Source organism: Typopeltis vanoorti, chromosome 18, assembly GCF_054136105.1.
Source record: "Typopeltis vanoorti isolate ZY-2024b chromosome 18, IOZ_Tvanoo_1.0, whole genome shotgun sequence".
Taxonomy (NCBI): domain Eukaryota; kingdom Metazoa; phylum Arthropoda; class Arachnida; order Uropygi; family Thelyphonidae; genus Typopeltis; species Typopeltis vanoorti.
In genome coordinates this window covers 5,748,468-5,770,831 of record NC_143566.1, presented here as the reverse complement: position 1 = coordinate 5,770,831, position 22,364 = coordinate 5,748,468, and the positions used below count along the sequence as shown (strand labels likewise).

At 35.8% G+C, this 22,364-nt stretch overlaps 1 protein-coding gene across 2 annotated transcripts in view; it reads left to right on the top strand.

Moving 5' to 3' along the window:
• Window positions 1-22,364, top strand: part of LOC150096468 (uncharacterized) — a 470,709-nt gene that overhangs the window by 44,508 nt on the left and 403,837 nt on the right. For both annotated transcript variants that reach the window (XM_090407965.1, XM_090407964.1), the window contains exon 3: window positions 11,057-11,131. In XM_090407965.1, coding sequence (XP_090264091.1) covers window positions 11,057-11,131 — 75 coding nt within the window. The remainder of the gene's footprint in view (window positions 1-11,056; window positions 11,132-22,364) is intronic.

Sequence of the window (22,364 nt, the reverse complement as noted above, 5' to 3'; positions counted from 1 at the left end):
GAATCTAACAAAATCTTATTAACAATATACTTCAGCTATGTTTAATTCAGTTTGCAATCGTGGCTTCAAGAATATCATATTTATCTTCCCTCCGCTTTGGTTCTAGTTTATGAGTGGTAAATTGAATTCATATCTCAGGCCAATGTCATGTTTAGAATACAAAGCATATTTATTTAGATCTTAAATTTTACTAAATCAGATATATTATACACTCAGTCAATTCATTATCCCTACACATTAAATTAGATAAATCAACTAAAACTCAATTGGATATGATCATTAACTCGATCTATGAGATTAAACATTAATACACACAACATGCTAGTCTTAAATTCTATCCATTCAAAATTTCTCTAAGTTACGATAATCTCTAACACTAAATATTGTCACAAGTGAAGTATGAGTGTTGTTAGATCTTGAATGGAGAAATTTTATAAGAAATTATTCATTCAAGATTTAACAAGTCTAATAGGTCAACATAGAGAAGACTTGTACTCGAGCAGAAAAAGAAATGTAATAACTGTATGTAGGGCTGTAAATACTTTGATGTAGAGTTATAAAAGCAATCTTGTTTATTCAAAATCAAGTAAAGAATTTTAGTGTTGAATATAGTTATAGAAGGGTATTCTATGTAAAGTGAATAACTGAATAAGATGTAAACAAAAGTCCAAGGTTCACATGCAAGCCGTTCAGTTGAACGTATGGCTTAAGGCAAGAGCTTTCACAGAAAGCAGAGCTAGTTCACTTTCCTGGAAAAGAATGCTACACGAGGAGAACCAGTGTAACGGATTATCTCATGGGCACGGAGGACAATTGACGTGTGGAAAAAACGTAGCAAAAAGAGGGCGCCAAGGATAGAGAATAAAAGGGGTTTGCACCCTTTTCTCGAGTCCTTTTTTTTTTCCTTCGGACCTGCTCGTTCCTGACCTCTTCCGGTACCTGATGGATTCTGGACTGTAAGGCAACGTTAAATGTCGGCACCTACAGTTCTAGCCCCTTGGCTGTACATCTCCCCGGAGTGAAATAGCGGAAAGCAACTATCGAACCGGCCACTGACAAGAATGACCAGCAACAGATCCAGAGAGACGTAGACACACTGCCTGTTGCACGGTAAAGCCTAACAGAATGACCACCATGACCCACCAAGTGGACAAAAGTCAAAAGAAGGATTGAGCTGTGCTAGACAAAGCAGTGAACAGAATAGACGGATCTGGTAATCCTGCCAAGAGATGGTAATGTACAGAATTTTGTTATAATCTCCCCAATTAGAGTAAAGAAAAAGGGAAAGTGTTGTGTAACTATTGAGCATGGACAGTTTATAGAGAAATCTTAGATAATTATCATATTTGATAGTGGCCTGTCTCCACTGGATAATTTATCTGAAAAGATTATAGGTTGTTGGATTCTGAATATATAGAGATTTGAGTAATTAATATTTGCTTCAGAATCCAACATGAGCTTCCATCACATAAACTAAACTTGTAATTATTATTTAATATAAATCACTTGTTTATAAATTAATATTCATATAACTACCTTTAAGTTTTATTAATATTTAATTATCTAATCAAAGATATGTATTAATAGTGAAATGACTCTGTATTGAAATATTATTAAGTTTATTTTATTTATTACTATGTTAATATTGTAAGAATTTGTTTCCAACATTTTAACCGCATATTAATTGAAATGTAAATATTCCTTATTTGTTCCTGTATGTAGAGGTATAACGTTGCGCAATGCCTCAGTTTATTTATATTTTGTTTTAGTCGTCATGGAGACGTGTGTAAGATAGCTAGCACGAGTTTAGAACATTGCATGACAGAATAGTATTGAAGGGCTGGAAAGGATTTTAGTTGAAGAGAGCACAAGAATAATTTCGGCGGGAAGAAGGGATATATAAGCGAAGAACGGAGAAAACGATTCATTTGGATGGAATTGGAGGAGATTGATTTGGGGAATCAGAGTGTGATAACAGCGAGTCACTGTAGTAGCTAATTAAAGTTTGCTAGTCGAGGAGCGAGTTAGCTAGTAAGTTGTAGAACAACAAATAAAGCAATGGAAAATAGCAAGGTGACAACTGGATGACTAGCTATACTTTAGTTGGCATTTAAATTCGGGACTGACTTTTCAGGGACACACGGAAACTTGAAGCTTAGCACGGAGTAACCAAGAGAATAAGTAGAGGCAGCATGGTTGAATTTAAACGATAGCTGTGTTAAGAGATATAGTGCCTAAAAAATTAATTAAATGCCGGAAGTATAGGCAATTGTGCGTAAAAACTTCAAGTTAAAGAATTACTGTGTTATCTTAGTTCAAGAGTTATTAGTAGAATACTAAATTGGTCAAGTGATGTCAAAGATAGTACAAGCGTTTCACTCTGAGCAAGAACATTTAACTATGTGAATTGCGACCATTAATTTATTCAGTTATTACTAAGAAGATTTGTTTAAATGAGTGTTGTTAATTGTTTTAAGTGTATACAGTTATAAGAAATGTTCGTATATAAGTAGATGAACAAGGAAGATTACCGGTAAGAATCATCCAATTGTTGAAATTCCTATGCGTAGATATGTGTGTGTTTCTTCCTAAAATATCCCTATATTAACAGTAACTATTGCGGAGATTAGCTGGAGTATGGATTTAAGAGTGTATACTTGTGAAGAAGTGTTACTGCCCTTTTATTGTATTTGGAACTTAAGTAACTATGAGATATTAATGTAATTGATCACTAAGGAACATTATGACATTGAACTTTATTAAATAATTAAATGAACTTTGTGAAGGCTGTATTTCAGAACAGATTAACCATTGCCTGAAATAATATCATACAGAGTCATTTCACTATTAATACATATCTTTGATTAGATAATTAAATATTAATAAAACTTAAAGGTAGTTATATGAATATTAATTTATAAACAAGTGATTTATATTAAATAATAATCAAGTTTAGTTTATGTGATGGAAGATCATGTTGGATTCTGAAGCAAATATTAATTACTCAAATCTCTATATATTCAGAATCCAACAACCTATAATCTTTTCAGATAAATTATCCAGTGGAGACAGGCCACTATCAAATATGATAATTATCTAAGATTTCTCTATAAATTGTCCATGCTCAATAGTTACACAACACTTTCCCTTTTTCTTTACCCTAATTGGGGAGATTATAACAAAATTCTGTACATTACCATCTCTTGGCAGGATTACCAGATCCGTCTATTCTGTTCACTGCTTTGTCTAGCACAGCTCGATCCTTCTTTTAACATTTGTCCACATAGTGGGTCATGGTGGTCGTCCTGTTAGGCTTTACCGTGCAACAGGCGGTGTGTCTACGTCTCTCTGGATCTGTTGCTGGTCATTCTTGTCAGTGCTACCGGTTTGATAGTTGCTTTCCGCTATTTCACTCTGGGGAGATGTACAGCCAAGGGGCTAGAACTGTAGGTATCGACATTTAACGTCGCCTTACAGTCCAGAATCCATCAGGTACCAGAAGAGGTCAGGAACGAGCAGGTCCGAAGAAAAAAAAAAAGGACTCGAGAAAAGGGTGCAAACCCCTTTTATTCTCTATCCTTGGCGCCCTCTTTTTGCTACGTTTTTTCCACACGTCAATTGTCCTCCGTGCCCATGAGATAATCCGTTACACTGGTTCTCCTCATGTAGCATTCTTTTCCAGGAAAGCGAACTAGCTCCACTTTCCGTGAAAGCTTTTGCCTTAAGCCATACATTCAACCGAACGGCTTGCATGCGAACCTTGGACTTTTGTTTACATCTTATTCAGTTATTCGCTTTACATAGAATACCCTTCTATAACTATATTCAACACTAAAATTCTTTACTTGATTTTGAATAAACAAGATTGCTTTTATAACTCTACATCAAAGTATTTACAGCCCTACATACAGTTATTACTTATTTCTTTTTCTGCTCGAGTACAAGTCTTCTCTCTGTTGACCTATTAGACTTGTTAAATCTTGAATGAATAATTTCTTATAAAATTTCTCCATTCAAGATCTAACAACACTCATACTTCACCTCTGCTACCCTTACCAATCAAGTCGCCCTCCTTGGCTGTTCTTTGTAATCCTCATGGAACTGATTATTACCACTCATCTTATGTTGCCTCCATAATATCTTTTTCTTCTGTATTGCAGTGCTTAATCTCTTCATTCAATCATTTTACACTACCTTATTTAACCTTCTGGTCCTTAGAATACATTTAGACATCTCATCATCTCATCTCATTTTCATATTACCCTCTTTTACCTTGCAGTGTTGAGGGTTTATTGATCATCGGACCTCAAACCGTTCACAGAATAAGGTGGTCAGCCCTATGCCGCAATTTATCTTATGTCCTGTGGTATTGAGTTCTGAAAGCCGGTTTGCCTGTTTTACAGGATGAAAAACCCCAGGATAAACTGGAGAAAAAACCCTACTGTCCATGCCCAAGATCGGCTAACTGGGCTATGGCTGAGGAAGATCCTTGTAATAAGTATGTGTTAGATTTATGTTCAGAACATGGATCTCATCATGAATAACATTGTGTGTACATAAAAATGTGCATAAATTTGCACTGAGAAAACACTCAAAAGAAGAGAAGTCTTATGTTATCATTGAGATTAGTCTTCAGATTTGTCTTAGATACAAGATTATGCTGGAAGTTAAAATAGGAGGTGTTCATCTAGTGTTGAACAAGATGAAAATGAGTATCACATCGACAAAAGAAATGTGTTAGAGAAAATAATTCAAAGTGGAACAAGTCTCAGTTGTGAGTTATAGACTCAGATATGCAAATATTATTATTATTGCACAGGCACCTCCATGGAGTTCTAAGACTCATCATGGGACACCCAAACTATCAACACAGTATCTATCGTACCTCTCCTTGAAACCAATAACAGAAAAAGCACTCACAACTGATTCAGGCAACCCATTCCATTCATTCACTAGCTCTCCAAGCAAATAATCTAGTCCTCACATCCTTCGTAATCACACCCTAACCCAGCTTCCAGGAATGACCTCCTATTCTTCTCTCTCTAGCCAAGTGCTGAAACATTTCCCCTGCATCAATCCTATAAAATCCTTTAAGTACCTTAAACATTTCCATAATACCCCCCCATCAACCAACTTTGCAATCCATAAACCCTCAATTTGTCCTTATATGAAGCATTCCACAGACAACTCATCATTTTGATCACTTACCCCTAGATCCTCTCCACCACTTCATCTCAAAGAAATGCAGGTGGCCAAACCTGAGCACAGTAATCTAGATGTGGTCGTATCAAGACTTCATAAAGAGGAATGATAACTCTTTTATCTCTGCTTGTTAGTGTGTTCTTCAAGTAATCCTGTCAGCTACCCTGGCTACTATAGCAGTATCCCTCTGAACTTCAACTCTCTACTACAACCTCCAAATCCTTGGTTTCATAAATTTCCTGGAGTATAGTTCCTTTGATGTGGTACACAACTTGTAATCTTTTGTATTCCAAAATGCCTGACTTGATACTTTTCCACAGTAAATTGACATCCATTGTTTTGCCCATACTGTCGCTTATTTAAATCATTCTGCAAGCTCTCTGCATCACCTTGATTAACTATTACCCTACCTATCTTTGCATCATCTGCAAACAACTGAATATCTCCCTTCAAATTATTTCCTGTATCATTTATGTGCAAATGAAACAGCAGTGATCCAAGCACAGAGCCTTGGAGCACACCACTACTCGTTACCTGCCTCTTCCTGGATTCTGCTCTTCCATATATACTACTTTTTGGTATTTGTTAATCAGCCCACCTTTTATCCATATTACCAGTGTCATATCCATCCCCATATGTTACAGTTTGCCTAACAGAGTTTCAGTTCCATATACAACTTTCTGATACCTGTCTGACAGCCAGTCACTGATACAACACAGAAGTCTGTTATCCAATCCCATCTGTTTCAATTTATTTAAGAGGTTGTCATGTGGCAGTGTATCAAAAGCCTTTGCAAAATCCAAGTACACCACTGTATATGCATCTCCTCTGTCCAAGGTATTTGTCACCTTGTTATAGTACATAAGTAAGTTAGTGAAACATGATTTCCCCTTAACAAACCCATGCTGATAACCACAGAGAATACTGCTGTTATCAACCCATTTCTGTATCCTACTTCACCTTCACCACAACTTCAGATATACAGACCGGTCTATAATTTTAAGCTACAGCCTTATCACAAACAATTTTACCCTCCTTCCACTCCCTTGGAACCTGTTAATATTAATAGGTTAATGTTATATTAATGTTAATGGGTTGTTATGTTAATAGGTTGAATGATTAAGTTAATACTTAATCATTCAACAAACCCCATGCTAATGCTACTGCCAGTTCCCTGGAACATTCTCTTAAAATGCGTGGTGATATTTCATCAAATCCTATCGCCTTATTAACAGCAAGGTTATTTATTTCCTCAAAGACCTCCTGCTCACCCACAATTAATCCATCCTCTCCTATGTCCTCTACACTTTAGTTCCTCATGATTGCCCCTGATCAAGATGAAACACCCTTATAAATTGATCACTGAATACCCCAACAATGCAGCAGTTACCATTCTACCACTTTCATCCATTATCATCTTACCATGATCATTCTTCCTTCTACTTGCCATGTATCTAAAAAAAAAAACAACAACAAAAAAAAACTTTAGTGTTTTTTTTTTTCACCTGATTTGTCAATTTGTACTCATACTGCACTTTTGTTTTCCTTACTAACTGAGTCACTCTCCTCGCTAGGTCTTTATACTCTTCATGTGACTCATCATTACCATTATTCATCTTTCCTCCAGAGTACCTTCCAGAGTACCTTCTTTTTCCTCCAGAGTATTCCTCCAGAGTACCTTCTTTTTCCAAATTTCATGCTTAAGCTTCACACTCATCCATTTTATTTACACTTACCTTATTCAGCCTTTGGAATACATTCACACATTGAAACTGTTATGTATTTCTTTGTCAATTCCCATGCAGCATTTATTTCCTTTCTGCAACTCCTTGTTCCATGTTATAGCTCCAAGCTGTCTCCTAAGCTTGTCATAATCACCTGCCTTATAATTCCACATATATTCTTTCCTCACAAAAGTCTGCATATGGCTAGCCACAACCCAGGTGATCACCTTCACCAACTAGAGGAAAGTGTGAAACTCCTCTCACAATTACATCCTCTGATGAAATGATCAGATCTAGAACTCTCAATCCTTGTGTGCCCTCCTTCATTTGCTTCCTGCGATTGTTATCTCTCAAGAACTGAAATTAATTTTCCTTATTCCCAAATGCTATCTCTTCATTCCAGTCTATACTGCCATAAGGAAAATCATCCATAATAATTAACCCTTCCTTTGTTCACTAACCCAAATTGTTTATACATTTCTTCATCAGTACCCTCTACATTCCCAGGCCTATAGCAACATCCAACTAAATATGTCTTCCTGTCAACCTCCATGTTACACCACACTGTCTCATAACCATTCCCACTTTTCCCTCTTTCATATCTACCTTATGAAACATAATTCCTCTGCTATCATCAGCAGCACCTCCCCCCCATCTTGTCCTTTCTATGCTTGCGAAAAATACTGTGTCCTTCCCTTTCTATTTCAAGGCCATGGTGGAATACTTAATCGTTCAATATACTTCAAACAAAGGCATCAAGTGATGTGAAATCAAGAGAACATGAAGGGTACGGGAATTCTGTGAACCTCAAAATGAGCCTCATTGGGAAGTGTTCTGATAAATAGCTCTAGAACCACATGATGTGTGATGGGTTGCTCTGTCCTTTTGGAATACTTGTGCATGAAATGGAATATTTTTTGCAACACATCATCATCATCATCATCAAATTCCTGCCATGTACCCTCAAGGGGTGTACAGGATATGACAGTACTACATGAAAAAACTACATCATTACTAACTTCCTATCTACAATTTTCCTCCAAATCAGTCTGTTACTTGTCAAGACTCCATCATTATCAGATCTTATATTTCTATCGTCTAAGGCACTTTGTACTGTATCAATCCACCTATATCTTGGTCTTCCTCTGGGTCGTTTTCCTGCCAACCTGGCAGAGAACACTTGTTTTGCTAATCTTTCCTCTCCCATTCTATTTAAGTGACCATACCATCTGAGATTAGCTCTGCTTACGCATTCCTGGATGCTGACAATGTCAAGTTCTTTCCTAATATCCTCATTTTTAATATGATATTGCCATTGATGCCATCTGTTCACGCCTCTAATCTTTCTCAGGACTCTCATATCTGCGGTCTCTAGTCTTTTGTCAAGTGTTTTACTTCTGACCCAGCTCTCAGATCCATAAGTTAAAATTGGTTTGAACACTGTCTTGTATACAGCTAATTTAGTGTTCCGACTAATTTCTTTCTTATTCCATATGAATTTATTCAATTGACTTCCCACGATACCAGCTTTGCTGATTCTGTTGACTATTTCTATATTTAGTTTACCATCTTCAGTAAAAATTGTGCCTAAGTAGCTGAAATGTTTTACTTGTTCCACAGGTTCTCCATTCACAACACAGTTGACATTTTCAATGATTCTGCCTATTTTCATTGTCTTTGTCTTTTTATTACTGACCTTCATACCATATCTATTACAATAGCTATTCAATTTAGTCAGAGAATCTTGCAGACTTGTAGCGGATTTATTTAGAAGTATAACATCATCTGCATAAAGCAAAGAGCTGACATTAACATCTCCAATTTTGATATCAGGTTTAATACCACATTCCTTCATAATGTGATCCATATAGATAATGAATAACAGAGGGGATAATGTACATCCTTGTCTCACACCAGATTTAACATTAAACCATCTTCCTGTACTTCCTTCAATTCTAACTGCTGACTCACAACTCAAATAAAGACTAAATATTGCTTGATATAATGCCCCATTGACACCATATAACTGCAGCGTATTGAATAGCTTCTCTCTTGGCACCTTGTCATATGCCTTTTCCAAATCGACAAAACTTAAATACAGATCTTTGTTATATTCCCATGCTTTCTCGACTATTTGTCGTAAAGTGAAGATCTGATCCTGACAGCCTCTATTTGGTCTGAATCCAGCTTGTTCTTCACCAAGCTTTTCTTCCACAATTCTTCTCAACCGTTTCTCAAGTATACTTGCATAGATCTTGCCAGGAACACTCAGTAGGGAAATACCTCTGTAATTCTCACATTCAGTTTTATTTCCCTTTTTTATATATGGGTACTATGAGAGCTCTACTCCAATCATCGGGAATTCATCCCTCTGTCCAGGCTTTCCGAACTATGCAGTGCAGCCACTGTAAGACTCTTATACCACCATACTTCAGCATTTCTGGTCGAATATCATCTACTCCTGCTGCCTTTCCACATTTCAAGCCTTTGATGGCTTTTTCTACTTCAAGTATGGATATGTATTCCTGACTGCATGCCTGGTCAGTGTTTTTTATCACTGTGCTGTCATCACTGCTTGTTTCATTTAGCAGTTTTTCAAAGTAATTACTCCATACTTCAAGGATATCTTTTTCTCCTGTTTTCATTTCACCTTTATCATCTCTAATTCCTTTTACAGCACTCTTTCCTCCATTCCTAAGCTTCTTCAACAACCTCCAGAATATTTTGCCACCTTCTTGATATTTATTTTCTATATTCTTGCCAAAGTCCTCCCATGACTTTTGTTTAGCTAGTTTTACACGCTGTTTAGCTTTCTTACATTTGTCTCTGTATTCTGTAAGAGTAAAAGCTGACTTATTTGCCAGGAACTTTTGATATGCTTTCTTCTTTTCCTTCACTGCCTCTTTAACTTCCTGTGTCCACCAGGGAGTTCCTATGCAAATCCTGGGTGAATGGAAGCAACACATTCTATTGCTTCCATTCACCTCCTCACCATTCACTTCCATCATATGGAAGCAACACATTCTGTTGCTTCCATATGATGTAGCATACATCACCCTCTTCAGGGAAGTAGGGCCCAATTATGTCATGGCTGGAAACCGCACATCATGCATTGACCTTCTTGCTATGAAGAAGTTTCTCTTGGACAAATTCAAGTCTCGAAAAACCTATAGGTTTTTTTCTATTTACATGACCACTTAGATGGAAATGCACTTCATCCGAGAACCAGACATTATGAGGAAGTGTGGATCTTCATAAAGATTGGCCAGCACTGGTTTACAGTATTTCCACCTTGCAGTATAATCTGTTGCTGTTAAACACTGACCCACCTGAATGAGGTATGAATAGGCATCCAGCTCCTTAAGGGTTCTCTGTAGTGACTGCTTTGGTATCCCAAGTTTTACTGCTGTTCAGTGTTGACTGCATTTCAGAGACTATAAACTTGCTCCAGCACACACGCTTGATTCTTATTTGTGTTAACAGTTCGCGGTCTCCCTGAATGCCCTTTGCATTGTGGCAGAACGCTCCCGGTATGTTGGAACTTCTCAATTAAGGCAATGTTGTCGCTGTTGCTTGGGGTGTACTCATGGAAATGACAAGCTGCTCATAAACATGTTATAAGCTTGGGCCATTTGCTCTACCAACTTTGTATGAATGAAAATAATGTTGAATAATTAGCAACTTTTGTTCCAGTGTCAACATCATTGCTATAGCTAAATGTAATGGTGTAGACTCTACATGTGCACTTCTGTTAATGTGCATGCAGTCGAACAGCATATCTCATAATGCATTGTTTTTTTTTTTTGTACCATATATATATATATATATATATATATATATATATATATATATATATATATATATATATATATGTGGCGATCAGCTTTTACTCGGTTGTTATACATTTGAAAAAAATAGATTTAATGACTCCAAGACCGAGATAACATATAAAGATTTTAATGATAAATACTACTAGTTTCAGCATATAGCAGCCTTCTTCAGGTATTTATAAAGGAAAAAAAAAATATATATATATATATATATATATATATATATATATATATAGCAAGAATTGGTTTTAATCGTGTATTAATTGTATGTTATCATTGATTGTCATCTTTTATTTGTAGTGGTATATGAACATAAAAATCGACTAGAAAAGTCTCTTCATCAAGAGAAAACAAATCACAGGCACACGAAAGAAGGTGAGTCTTATTATTGTTTCTCCATAATTGCACGTGATACAATGTTGAATGAAAACAAAATGTTGTCCATTAATCACCGTTTTCAAAATATCACACTGCATGTTAATTTTATTGATGTAAATGCTACTTACACCTGATATAACCATTCAATCTATTTACATTTTCCTGCTGCTTATACATTTTTATTTTGTCACTCATTTATTTTCTATTTATTTAAATATGTTGAATCCTTGGAAAAAGAATTGATAGTGTGGTAGAATAGCTTGCTTGCAGTTTGTTTGCAAGTTGCAGCAAACGTACAAACTATTCCACTGAAAATAAATGTGCAAGCTATGCCACAGAATATGTTTTGTTAATTTCAATAATCTTTCTTTCTCCAGTTTAAAAAAAGGTCATAAAGGATTAACATTCAAATGTATAATTATTTTCTGACCAAGCAAAAAAAAAATAAATAAAATAAATAAATAAAATAATAATAATAACAATAAATAAATAAAATAAATTGCTGACTGATTCCCTCCCTACTTTCTAGTTTTGTTCACAAAGCATGTGTTCCCAAACCAATTCCTACTGTATTTCTCATTATTTTTAAACATTCCTTTTTTACAGGTGTTTGATTCTTAAAAGTTTGTTTCAGAATCATAATAACAATTAAGCAAATTAGTGTTATGGACTGTATTTTGTGGTAGGTTTAATTTTATATTTCTGCGTCTTGAATGATAATTATGGTAGATCTGTAATGGTTTTTCTGAATGGAGTTCTCTGATTATAAGTGCATGTTTATCCCATTAAATAACAATGTAGAGATGCAGGCGTAGACTTCTGTGGCTAATTGGTTCAAAAGATATATTTTGGTGATTATACCACATATTTTTTTTATTATTCACTTATATGAAACACTGAAATAATAGTTCCCGACAAGTTTTGTAAATTGTAGGATTTGCATTTTCAGGGGGTAAATAGTATAACTTAAAGTTTAAACAAGAGAATTAATAAATACAAATCATAAACGTCTGGCTATTCATAAAACTCAAATAACAGAATGCAGATATATAACGTTATTGACGTTGAACAATACTGGACAATGTCACGTGTTCTTGTTCTCGTTCTCGTTCATACAGTCCGAGCTCAGATTGAGGTAGATTTTTTATTAGAGCTGAGCACACTTGATGAAGAATTAAACCTTGATTTTTATTGCATTGGGTTGGGTTTTTTAGCATGTTAGCAGCTTCTTTAAATTTTCTTATATAACTGTTGTTTTCTATGTATGACATCGTCGTTTTTTTGCCAGAGTACATCGTGTCCAGTGGGAGTGGTATGGAAAGCAAGACCCGTTTTTTGTTCTCTTTTGTAGTGTACGTCTTTTTGGTGTTCAGCCATGCGTATTTCTCCAGATCTTCCTGTCTATCCTACGTAGCAAATCTTGCAAAAGCAATGGATTTTGTAGACTCCTGGTTTTTTAAGAGGATGATGAGGTGGTTTTGGTGGATGTAGGAATCTTAATATTTTTTCCATAGGAAGGAAGGCTACTTTTATGTTGTGTTTGTTCATTAATTTGGCTAGCTTGTCTGTAACATTTTTGATATAAGGAAGCGAGATTGCGTTTTTGTAATCCTGTTTTGTCGTGTTGTTAGCTGGAGGCATTTTAAGGATTCTCTTGATGGTTTTTGTTTCATATCCATTCTGTTGGAGGATTTGTGTTAAGTATTTCAGTTCTTCATTACGTCTTTCTTGTGTGCTGGAAATATTGTATGCTCTGTCTCGAAGGGTTTTAATTAAGCTTATTTTTTGTGAAGGATGGTGGTGTGAGGTTTCATTTAGAAATCTTCCAGTGTTTGTCGGCTTCCTATATACTGAGAAGGAGAGTTTACTTTCTTCATTAACTTCTAGTAGAATATCCAGAAAAGGAAGTTTTTTATTTTTTTCTTGTTCTAAAGTGAATTTTGTGGTGTTGTGCAAATTATTGAGATAATCTTTGAAATTGATAAGTTCATCTGTTATTCCACTGAATATGATTTCAGTCATTAGATGATATTATGATTATGATTTCATTGGAGTAGATGATATTAGACCAAAAATGCTCAAGTATGGAGGTATAAAAGTTCTGCAGTTGCTATACTGCATAGTTCAGAGGGCCTGGACAGAAGGATGAATTCCAGATGATTGGAGTAGAGCTCTCATAGTACCCATATCTAAAAAGGGAAATAAAACTGATTGTGAGAATTACAGAGGTATTCTCTACTGAGTGTTCCTGGTAAGATTTATGCAAGTATACTTGAGAAACGGTTGAGAAGAATTGTGGAAGAGAAGCTTGGCAAGAAACAAGCTGGATTCAGGCCGAATAGAGGCTGTCAGGATCAGATATTCACTTTATGACAAATAGTTGAAAAGTCATGGGAATATAACAAAGATCTGTATTTAAGTTTTGTCGATTTGGAAAAGGCATATGACAAGGTGCCAAGAGAGAAGCTATTCAATACGCTGCTGTTATATGGTGTCAATGGGGCATTATATCAAGCAATACTTAGTCTTTATTTGAGTTGTGAGTCAGCAGTTAGAATTGAAGGAAGTATAGGAAGATGGTTTAATGTTAAATCTGGTGTGAGACAAGGATGTACATTATTCCCTCTGTTATTCATTATCTATATGGATCACATTATGAAGGAATGTGGTATTAAACCTGATATCAAAATTGGAGATGTTAATGTCAGCTCTTTGCTTTATGCGGATGATGTTATACTTCTAAATAAATCCGCTACAAGTCTGCAAGATTCTCTGACTAAATTGAATAGCTGTTGTAATAGATATGGTATGAAGGTCAGCAATAAAAAGACAAAGACAATGAAAATAGGCAGAATCATTGAAAATGTCAACTGTGTTGTGAATGGAGAACCTGTGGAACAAGTAAAACATTTCAGCTACTTAGGCACAATTTTTACTGAAGATGGTAAACTAAATATTGAAATAGACAACAGAATCAGCAAAGCTGGTATCGTGGGAAGTCAATTGAATAAATTCATATGGAATAAGAAAGAAATTAGTCGGAACACTAAATTAGCTGTATACAAGACTGTGTTCAAACCAATTTTAACTTATGGATCTGAGAGCTGGGTCAGAAGTAAAACACTTGACCAAAGACTAGAGACCGCAGATATGAGAGTCCTGAGAAAGATTAGAGGTGTGAACAGATGGCATCAATGGCAATATCATATTAAAAATGAGGATATTAGGAAAGAACTTGACATTGTCAGCATCCAGGAATGCATTAGCAGAGCTAATCTCAGATGGTATGGTCACTTAAATAGAATGGGAGAGGAAAGATTAGCAAAACAAGTGTTCTCTGCCAGGTTGGCAGGAAAACGACCCAGAGGAAGACCAAGATATAGGTGGATTGATACGGTACAAAGTGCCTTAGACGATAGAAATATAAGATCTGATAATGTTGGAGTCTTGACAAGTAACAGACTGATTTGGAGGAAAATTGTAGATAGGAAGTTAGTAATGATATAATTTTTTCATGTAGTACTGTCATATCCTGTACACCCCTTTAGGGTACATGGCAGGAATTTTATGATGATAATGATGATGATGATGATGGTAATAATAATAGCCTCCATAGCCCAGTTTGCATAGATAATGGCTTCTGGTTGGAAAGAACCGAGTTCAAATCCCATCTAGGATATGAAGAACCTTTACCAAGGCTTTTGTAATGAAGGTGAGTTATGGGTGGCAGGGTTTCCCCGTTTCCCTTCTCAGAAAGTCGGGTTTTTCATCTGCAAAACAGCGAACTGATCCTCAGAACAAATGCAAATTACAGCCATAGCAGATAGAATTAAATTAACTGCCCTATCATAAGCAGTATCTGGTTTTTGAGAAGCTGAGTTACTTGGTTGTGACAAGCAAAGGGGAATGTGGACTAATAATGCAACATAGTCAATAAAAACTAAAGTTTTTATTGATAACACTGCTGTTGATACCAATTTCCTCAAATTAGTGTGGGATACAAGACTATTTCAAATTAAAACATGAGTAGACATTTAAATAAAAAAATAAATGATCACGAATGTCAAGAGCTCCAGAATTGTCACAATCAATGATTTTTAAAGTAGGCACTTTGATTGAGTGCAAATATTTGATGTTTTGTTTTCCCATCACTACTGGTACTAGTGATAATGCAGTGTATATTGTCATGTTAATCGACACCAAGTTGTAACCATGCAGGGGAGCTGTGTGTAACATGTGATAGTCATGGTCTAATGCAGGCATGACATTGTTAAGCACAAAGCCGTACTATTTGACAGATTCTTCAGTTTGTCTCTTGCCACACCCTATCCGAGGGAGTGCACGGCATGTCTGTCGATGTGCTCTGCTGTGCTGTGACAGGCATTCAATTCAGTGATCTCTCCCTCCACTTTTAATTTAAAGAAGCCATATTATTATTTCTGTGTTTCAGGATTTCTGCTTACTTGCTGTTACTGTTTTCATATGATGTGAGTTTTTTTTTTTTTTTTTTTCATGAGTGCATCATGTTTATCTTGCTGTGACAATGGTCCTTTTTGTAAATCAGCTTCTTTTTTTCTTTTTTTTTTTTTTAAAAAAAACATGAACTATGAAAGTCCACTGTAAATTCCTAATAAGAACTAAAAATTTCGGAAGGGGATGGAAGTGGGAATTTTCTCCCTGAATATTGTTTCCAACATCCTCCAAACATATTTATTTGAAATTATAACTCTAATTTGATTTAAATGTATTCATGATATGAAAAACTTACTTGTTGCATGGTATCTTCCAAACTTCAGTTATGTTAAATTTACTGTTTTCAATTAAAGCTCTGTAATTATAACATGTAATGATGGCTCATTTTCTTGCTTCATGACTGAAGCAAAAACTGGAAATGTGATGCATGGTGGAACATTGCATGAGATGAAAAGTTAATAATATTGCTTGAGAGAAATTTTTTGGTAGTGTATTCATTATGCTGTTGTCCAAATCTTAAGGACAAACACTGTTTCTGAAGATTACAACTGCAAATTCAGACGAATCAGCTTGTGGCTACTTGTATAACTGACGAATTCTAGTAGAGATCTGGTACACATTCATATTTTCAAATCATGTGCAAAGGGGGTCACATGGTTGCACTCAACAGGATAAAAGACAAAAACATCACTAAGTGAATTGTTTTTAAAGGAAACTCTTTTTTTGAAGGAATAAAGTTGCAAACTTGGATGCCTTGTAATATTTCAAAGACATCATCTAGATGATTTCATGTAAAGAAGAATTATTGGAAAGTTTGAAGAAGGCTGCAGAATTATTGATATTGCCAGAGAGTTTAGAATCTTACATAGTGTGTTGTATCCAGGCTCTGGACAGAGTTTTAAACCAATGGAATGTGTTCCAGATGTGTGCTAAGAGGTTGCCTTCACTTGGATACAGCACCACGTTTTCAGTGGTGTTGATCCATAGAAATTACACAAGGCACCAATGGACTAATATACTCTTTATAGAAGAGAGTCATTTTAGTGTTTCTTCAGATTTTAGATGACACTTGATCTGGCATGAAAGTGATACTTCTTACCATCATGAGAATGTTCTTGAAAGGAATAGATATGGCAATGCTGGAGTCATGGTGTGAGGAGGCATTATGCTTAATGGATGCACTGAGCTACAAGTGTTGGAAAAGGGTGAATGATATTGCAGCAAAGTTCTTCAATGTGTTTGATATTTCGTGTTCTATTGTTTTGTAGTGCTGTAGGCAAAGAATTCATTTTTATGGATTACAATACCTCACCACATTGTACATGAGCAGTGGAAATACTTCTGGAGACTGAGGATATTAATCGAATCTAGCGGCAAGCATGTTTCCCAGATCTCAATCACATAATGGGATGCAAGAGGGTAATGCATTGCTGCTCGAAATTCCCCTCCAGAAAACAAACAAGGCCTTATCCTTGCTCAGAAGGAGGAGTGGGCCAGTTTGCCTTGAGAATTCTTGAATCACTTGGTGCTAAGCATGGTACGACATTGTGAGAGCTGCATTGCAGTTTAGGATGGATGCATTCCATACTGAAATGTCTCTCCACATAGTTTTCTGTAAACACTATACTTTAATTCCGTAACTACATCCTTAGGAAATTTGTAACTTTTGCCAAAAACATATTGCAATTTAATTTGTACGAAATTTATAACACATTTTTTGTAATATAATTTATTAGTATTATTGGCAGTCAATTTGTCCATATTTGGCTGCAGTGATGAAAATGTTTTCATATTCAGGTAAAAATGTAGTTCGTCCTTAGTTTTTGGATACCAGTGTAGAAAGAAGAACATTTAAGTTATTAATTGTTACTTTATGACAATGACAGAATAATCTGAAGGTGGATACGGCAGTTCGAGCATTTAATTACTACTAGAAAATAAACAGTTTTTCATATAGAAAGAAAAATAAAGTTCTGAGCCTTAAAGGAGATAAAAGGACAGAAGAATGTGAAGATGATTAGTTTACATTATGACTTTTAGAGAAAATTGGCAACTAAAGTTGCAAGTGTTTTAGTAATTCTTTATAAGGAATGCTGTAATGTTCGAATCAAGGATTTTGGATCCAAAAGTTTTATTTCCATCTCTCTGGAAATAAAGTTTCTTTAATAAATTCATTCTGATCAGATAAGTTGACAGTGACAGATACATTGACAGATAAGATGATATTTTGAAATGAAAAAAAAAAAGAAGTGTAAATTATGTGAAAAAAAAAAAAATTTCGATTGTGTTCAGAATGAGGCTGAAAATTCACTCACGACTCATCTCTAACTCACCTCTGGCAAGTGAGCAAGTTGATTTCTGGAACCCTGGTCATAAATATTAGGATTTGGAGAACAGAAACAGATGACTGACCATGGAAATTAGTAAGTCATGGAGATCATTCCACTTTCTCTTGTTATGTCATAGGATATAAGGTTTTTGAATAGCTGACGTGGGGGAGAGGGAAGAGAATGTTACTGGAAATGAAGCTTGTATGAGATTATGATTCAAATTACTGAGAGGAGAGGTTATTTCAACAGGGCACCTGGAAGGAAAGTTGGTCAAGAAAAGATCCAGGGTTTTGGATGAGTGGAGAAGTTTGTTGAGTATTCTGATTAGTAGATGAACAGCTTATTTTAGGTCATTGCAAATTGGAGTTGTGGACATTATTGATCAATAAATGTGACTTTATTTTCAGGGTAGTTTGAGTGCAGGAAATAAAGCTTCATGGATAATAATTCAAAGAGTTCAGAATGATTTTTCAGAATTGGTGGAGTAGAAGAGAATTGGATGAATAATTAAGGCAAAGAAATCTTAATCCACAGAAGGTCAAAAGGAGAAGATTAAAGATTAGTCATCCCCTAGCAAGGAATATCAGATTGCACAAATACCAACAGTAAGAAATATACTTCTTCCACTAAAAGTACCACCTGGAATATTTTTTACAGTTAAAATGAACTCTGGTTGGTTGTTATGGCAATTTTGGGTTCAGTCATAAGAACATTGTGTTTGGTTGTTTGTTGGTGGTATAGGATTATTTAAGTTAGTGTTTATACCATGGTTATGGAAGAGGGTTTTTTTTTTGTTATTTTTCAAGAGAGATTTGCTTTTTATTTTAACTGCAGTGACACTATCTGAGTTTGTCATAATGATGTTTAAAGAAGTGAAGAGAAAAAGAGCAATGGGACATGCATTTGTGGCAAATTAGACTCTTAAACATGTTGTCCATAAAGAAATCATCCAGCCTCCTATTATGTGACCTTGACAGTATCCCCCTAACATACCACTATATGGCCTCCATCCAAACCTGATCTGGCAGTGGGATTATGTGCCAGCTGATTAGTAAGCCACCTAAACATATTACCACCAGATTTGGTGGTAATGTGTTTAGGTGTTGTATGCCATCTAGTTATCAGCCTGCTGAACTGCTCTACTACTGTATCTCCAAACCAAAGATGGAGAGGGCAGCTTGGATGGCCATGTTGTGTTTGACATACCTTTGGTATTGCTCGCATTGCATGTTATAAGATTGGTGGGAAAATAAAGGCAGGAATCCCAGCTCTAGGAAACAACATAGTATCAGTCTCTTCAGGCTCCCCAAATAAGCAAGGTGGTGATATTTCACTGGGTGATGGTCATCTAGTACCACCTAGTAGATCTGATTGCCATTTGCTCCAAATAGATATCTTTTGACAGCAGCATTGCTTGCTGATAGTGCCAAAGCTTATTTGGCAGAAATAGACTGCACCTCAAAAAGGTGAAGTTGACTTTTGCTGGAGAAGTTATATATTACACATTGCTGGCCCCAATAATAGTTCAAATATTCATGTTTAATTCAAAATTTAATATTACATTGTGTTATTTTTTGTATTAATGTTTCATGTTTCTGATCTCTATCATCCTTTCATATTTTGCTTCTTCTCTTTCTGCATAATATTTAATCTTACACCATTTTCAACTCCTTTAACTAAATGTTAAAGATTCTGCAAAATAATACTTTTTCTAAAAAAAAAAAAATACTAATTTTTCCTTTCAATAATATTTAGATGTGTTTTTTCATCATCATATAATTTCCTGATATGTATCCTGAAGGGGTGTTCAGTTACTATGACAGCACTACATGATTAAGTTTACATTATTATTAATCTCCTATCCACAGTTTTCTTCCAAATTAGTCAAGGTCTAGGTGGATTGACTGAATCAATCCACCTAGACCTTGGTCTTCCTCTGGGTCTTTTTCCTGCCATCTTGGCATCAAACACCTGTTTTGCTAACATTTCCTCACCCATTCTATTTAAGTGGCCATATCACCTTAGATTACCTCTGATCACACATTCTTGAATGCTAATAATGTCAAGTTCCTTTCTAATATCTTTATTTTTAATATGATTCTGCCATTGATTCACTCTCCTAATTTTTCTCACAACTCTCATATCTGTGGTCTCTAGTCTTTGATCAAGTGCTTTATTTCTAACCCAGCTCTCAGATGAATAATTTAAAACTGTTTGAACACTCTTGTGTGAAGTTTAGTGTTTTGGCTAATATTTCTCTCTTATTTCATATAAATTTTGGCTGGCTATCAACTTTGCTTATTCTTAGCCTACATCATGCACCACTGGACACATACTAATTGAAAGGTTTGGAGAAACATTTACTCTCATTCTTGACATTTCCAAGGCTTTCAATTGTGTTTGGCATCAAGGGTTGCTTTGCAAACTGTCCTCCTTTGGTATATATACTTGCCACCCTCTGTAACCGGATAGTCAGCTACAGACATAGGATGCACTGGGAGGCATAGGGCTAGCCACCTTATCCTCTCTGGTCATTCATTGCATGTCATGGTAGATAGCACCCTCTCTTCGAGTTTTGCCACCAATGCAGGAGTGCCTCAGGGCTCCATTCTCCCACCTATCCTTTTTCTCTTATTCATAAATGACCTACTCTCAATCACTACAAATCCTACCCATAGCTTTGCCAACAATAGTACTCTTCATTCATCCTACTCCTTTGACAAACCGTGTAGTTCCCAGACATTCTTTACATCAAGATCATCTGCAACTGTGTAAACACTGATCTCCATACTATCCTTTAGTGGAGGAAGAATAATCTAGTGGGACTGCATTTGGAAGCTTCAGAAGCTTCCAAATGCGGTCTTGCTTTTTCTCTCGCAAAATGGATCTCAGCTCACCTTCCTTCACCCTCAGTAATACACATATTCACCAGATTTCTCAGCTTCTAAAAAATTAGGGATTCTTTTCTGTGCCAGAATCTATTTTATGCCCACTTAGCTACCAATCCTATACAAATCCCAAATTCACCCATCCTTAGAATACTGTTTACACGTTTGGGCTCATGCACCTAAAATCTCCTTAAAGCTTCTTGATGCTGTCCAGAGGAGAGCAATTCAGCCAGCTCATAGATGATCCTTCCCTCACAGGCTCACTTTAAACCTCTATCTTACAGATGCAGTGCTTCAGCTATGTATTTTCTCCAGGTACTTCCATAGTCACTGCTCTAGTGAATTACTAAACATCATTCCTCTCCTTATACAGTACAACTCCTTATACAGTACAACTGCAAACTCATCAAATCTGCTTCTCTTTCTCATTTATTCCATCTACCTCTGTCCTCTGGAACAGCCTTCCCCATGATGCATTTCCAATAGTTTCAATCTGCAGCTCTTTAAGAAGAATGTCAGTAGATTTCTTCTTTTTCGACCTTAATCTGCACTTCACACACTGCACTGATGTGCTATAGGTTTTGTACCTCTCATGTGTGGATAAGTATGAAAAAAAAAGAAGAAAAAAAGACTGCTTTGTATATCTGCATTTGTAGTTAATGTGCCAGAGAGATTGTTTTAGAACATAAGATAGATTAGATCAATAGACATGATGGTCAGCATGGATTTGTGAAGGTGTTTATGAATTTGTCTTGCTTTTACAATCTGTCTACTTGCATATGATCAAGTGAAAAATATATTGGAAGGGAGAATAATTGCAGTGATATTTTTGGACTTTGCAAAGCCATTTGGTCAACTGCATATTACAGTTTGATATATAAGCTGGAGAAGGTGATGAATAATGCACAAAGGTCAGAATGATTTGTGACTGGCTCTTTGAACATTGTCATTAAGTTGTGTGTATAAAGGGGTAATATCCTTCAAAAGAAAGGTAACCATGATGTGCTCAATATTAAATTAAACAGCAAGGGTCCAAGAACTCCAGCTAGGATTATCTAGGTGACAGTCTGTGCACAGTAGTCTAGATGTGGTGAGAGAATAACTTCCTTTTCTTATAAGTTAGTGTTCTTTTCAGTGTTGCAGGTATGATGCTCACTGACATAGCCACCTTAACAATGTATCTCTAAACTTTAATTCTCTGTTCAGTGTAATAGCTAGGCCACTAGTTTGATTACTTGAAGCAAATAGTCATGAATATAATACTGCAATGGGAATGCTCTCAGTCCAGAATGTATAACCTCTCACTTAGCAAGATTAAACTGACACTCTTTAATATTTGCCCATAGAATAAATCTGTCAGTCTTCAGAGATACTGTATTGAATGTCCTTTATCACTCACCCAAACTTGGTGTCAGCAGATAACTGGATATCTACTGACCCTCTTGACCAGTGTTTCTCACTTTTCTGATCATGGCCTTCTCTTTCCCCATATTTATATGAAGAAAGAGAAGGAAATAGATGATGCTAGAGATACAGGGA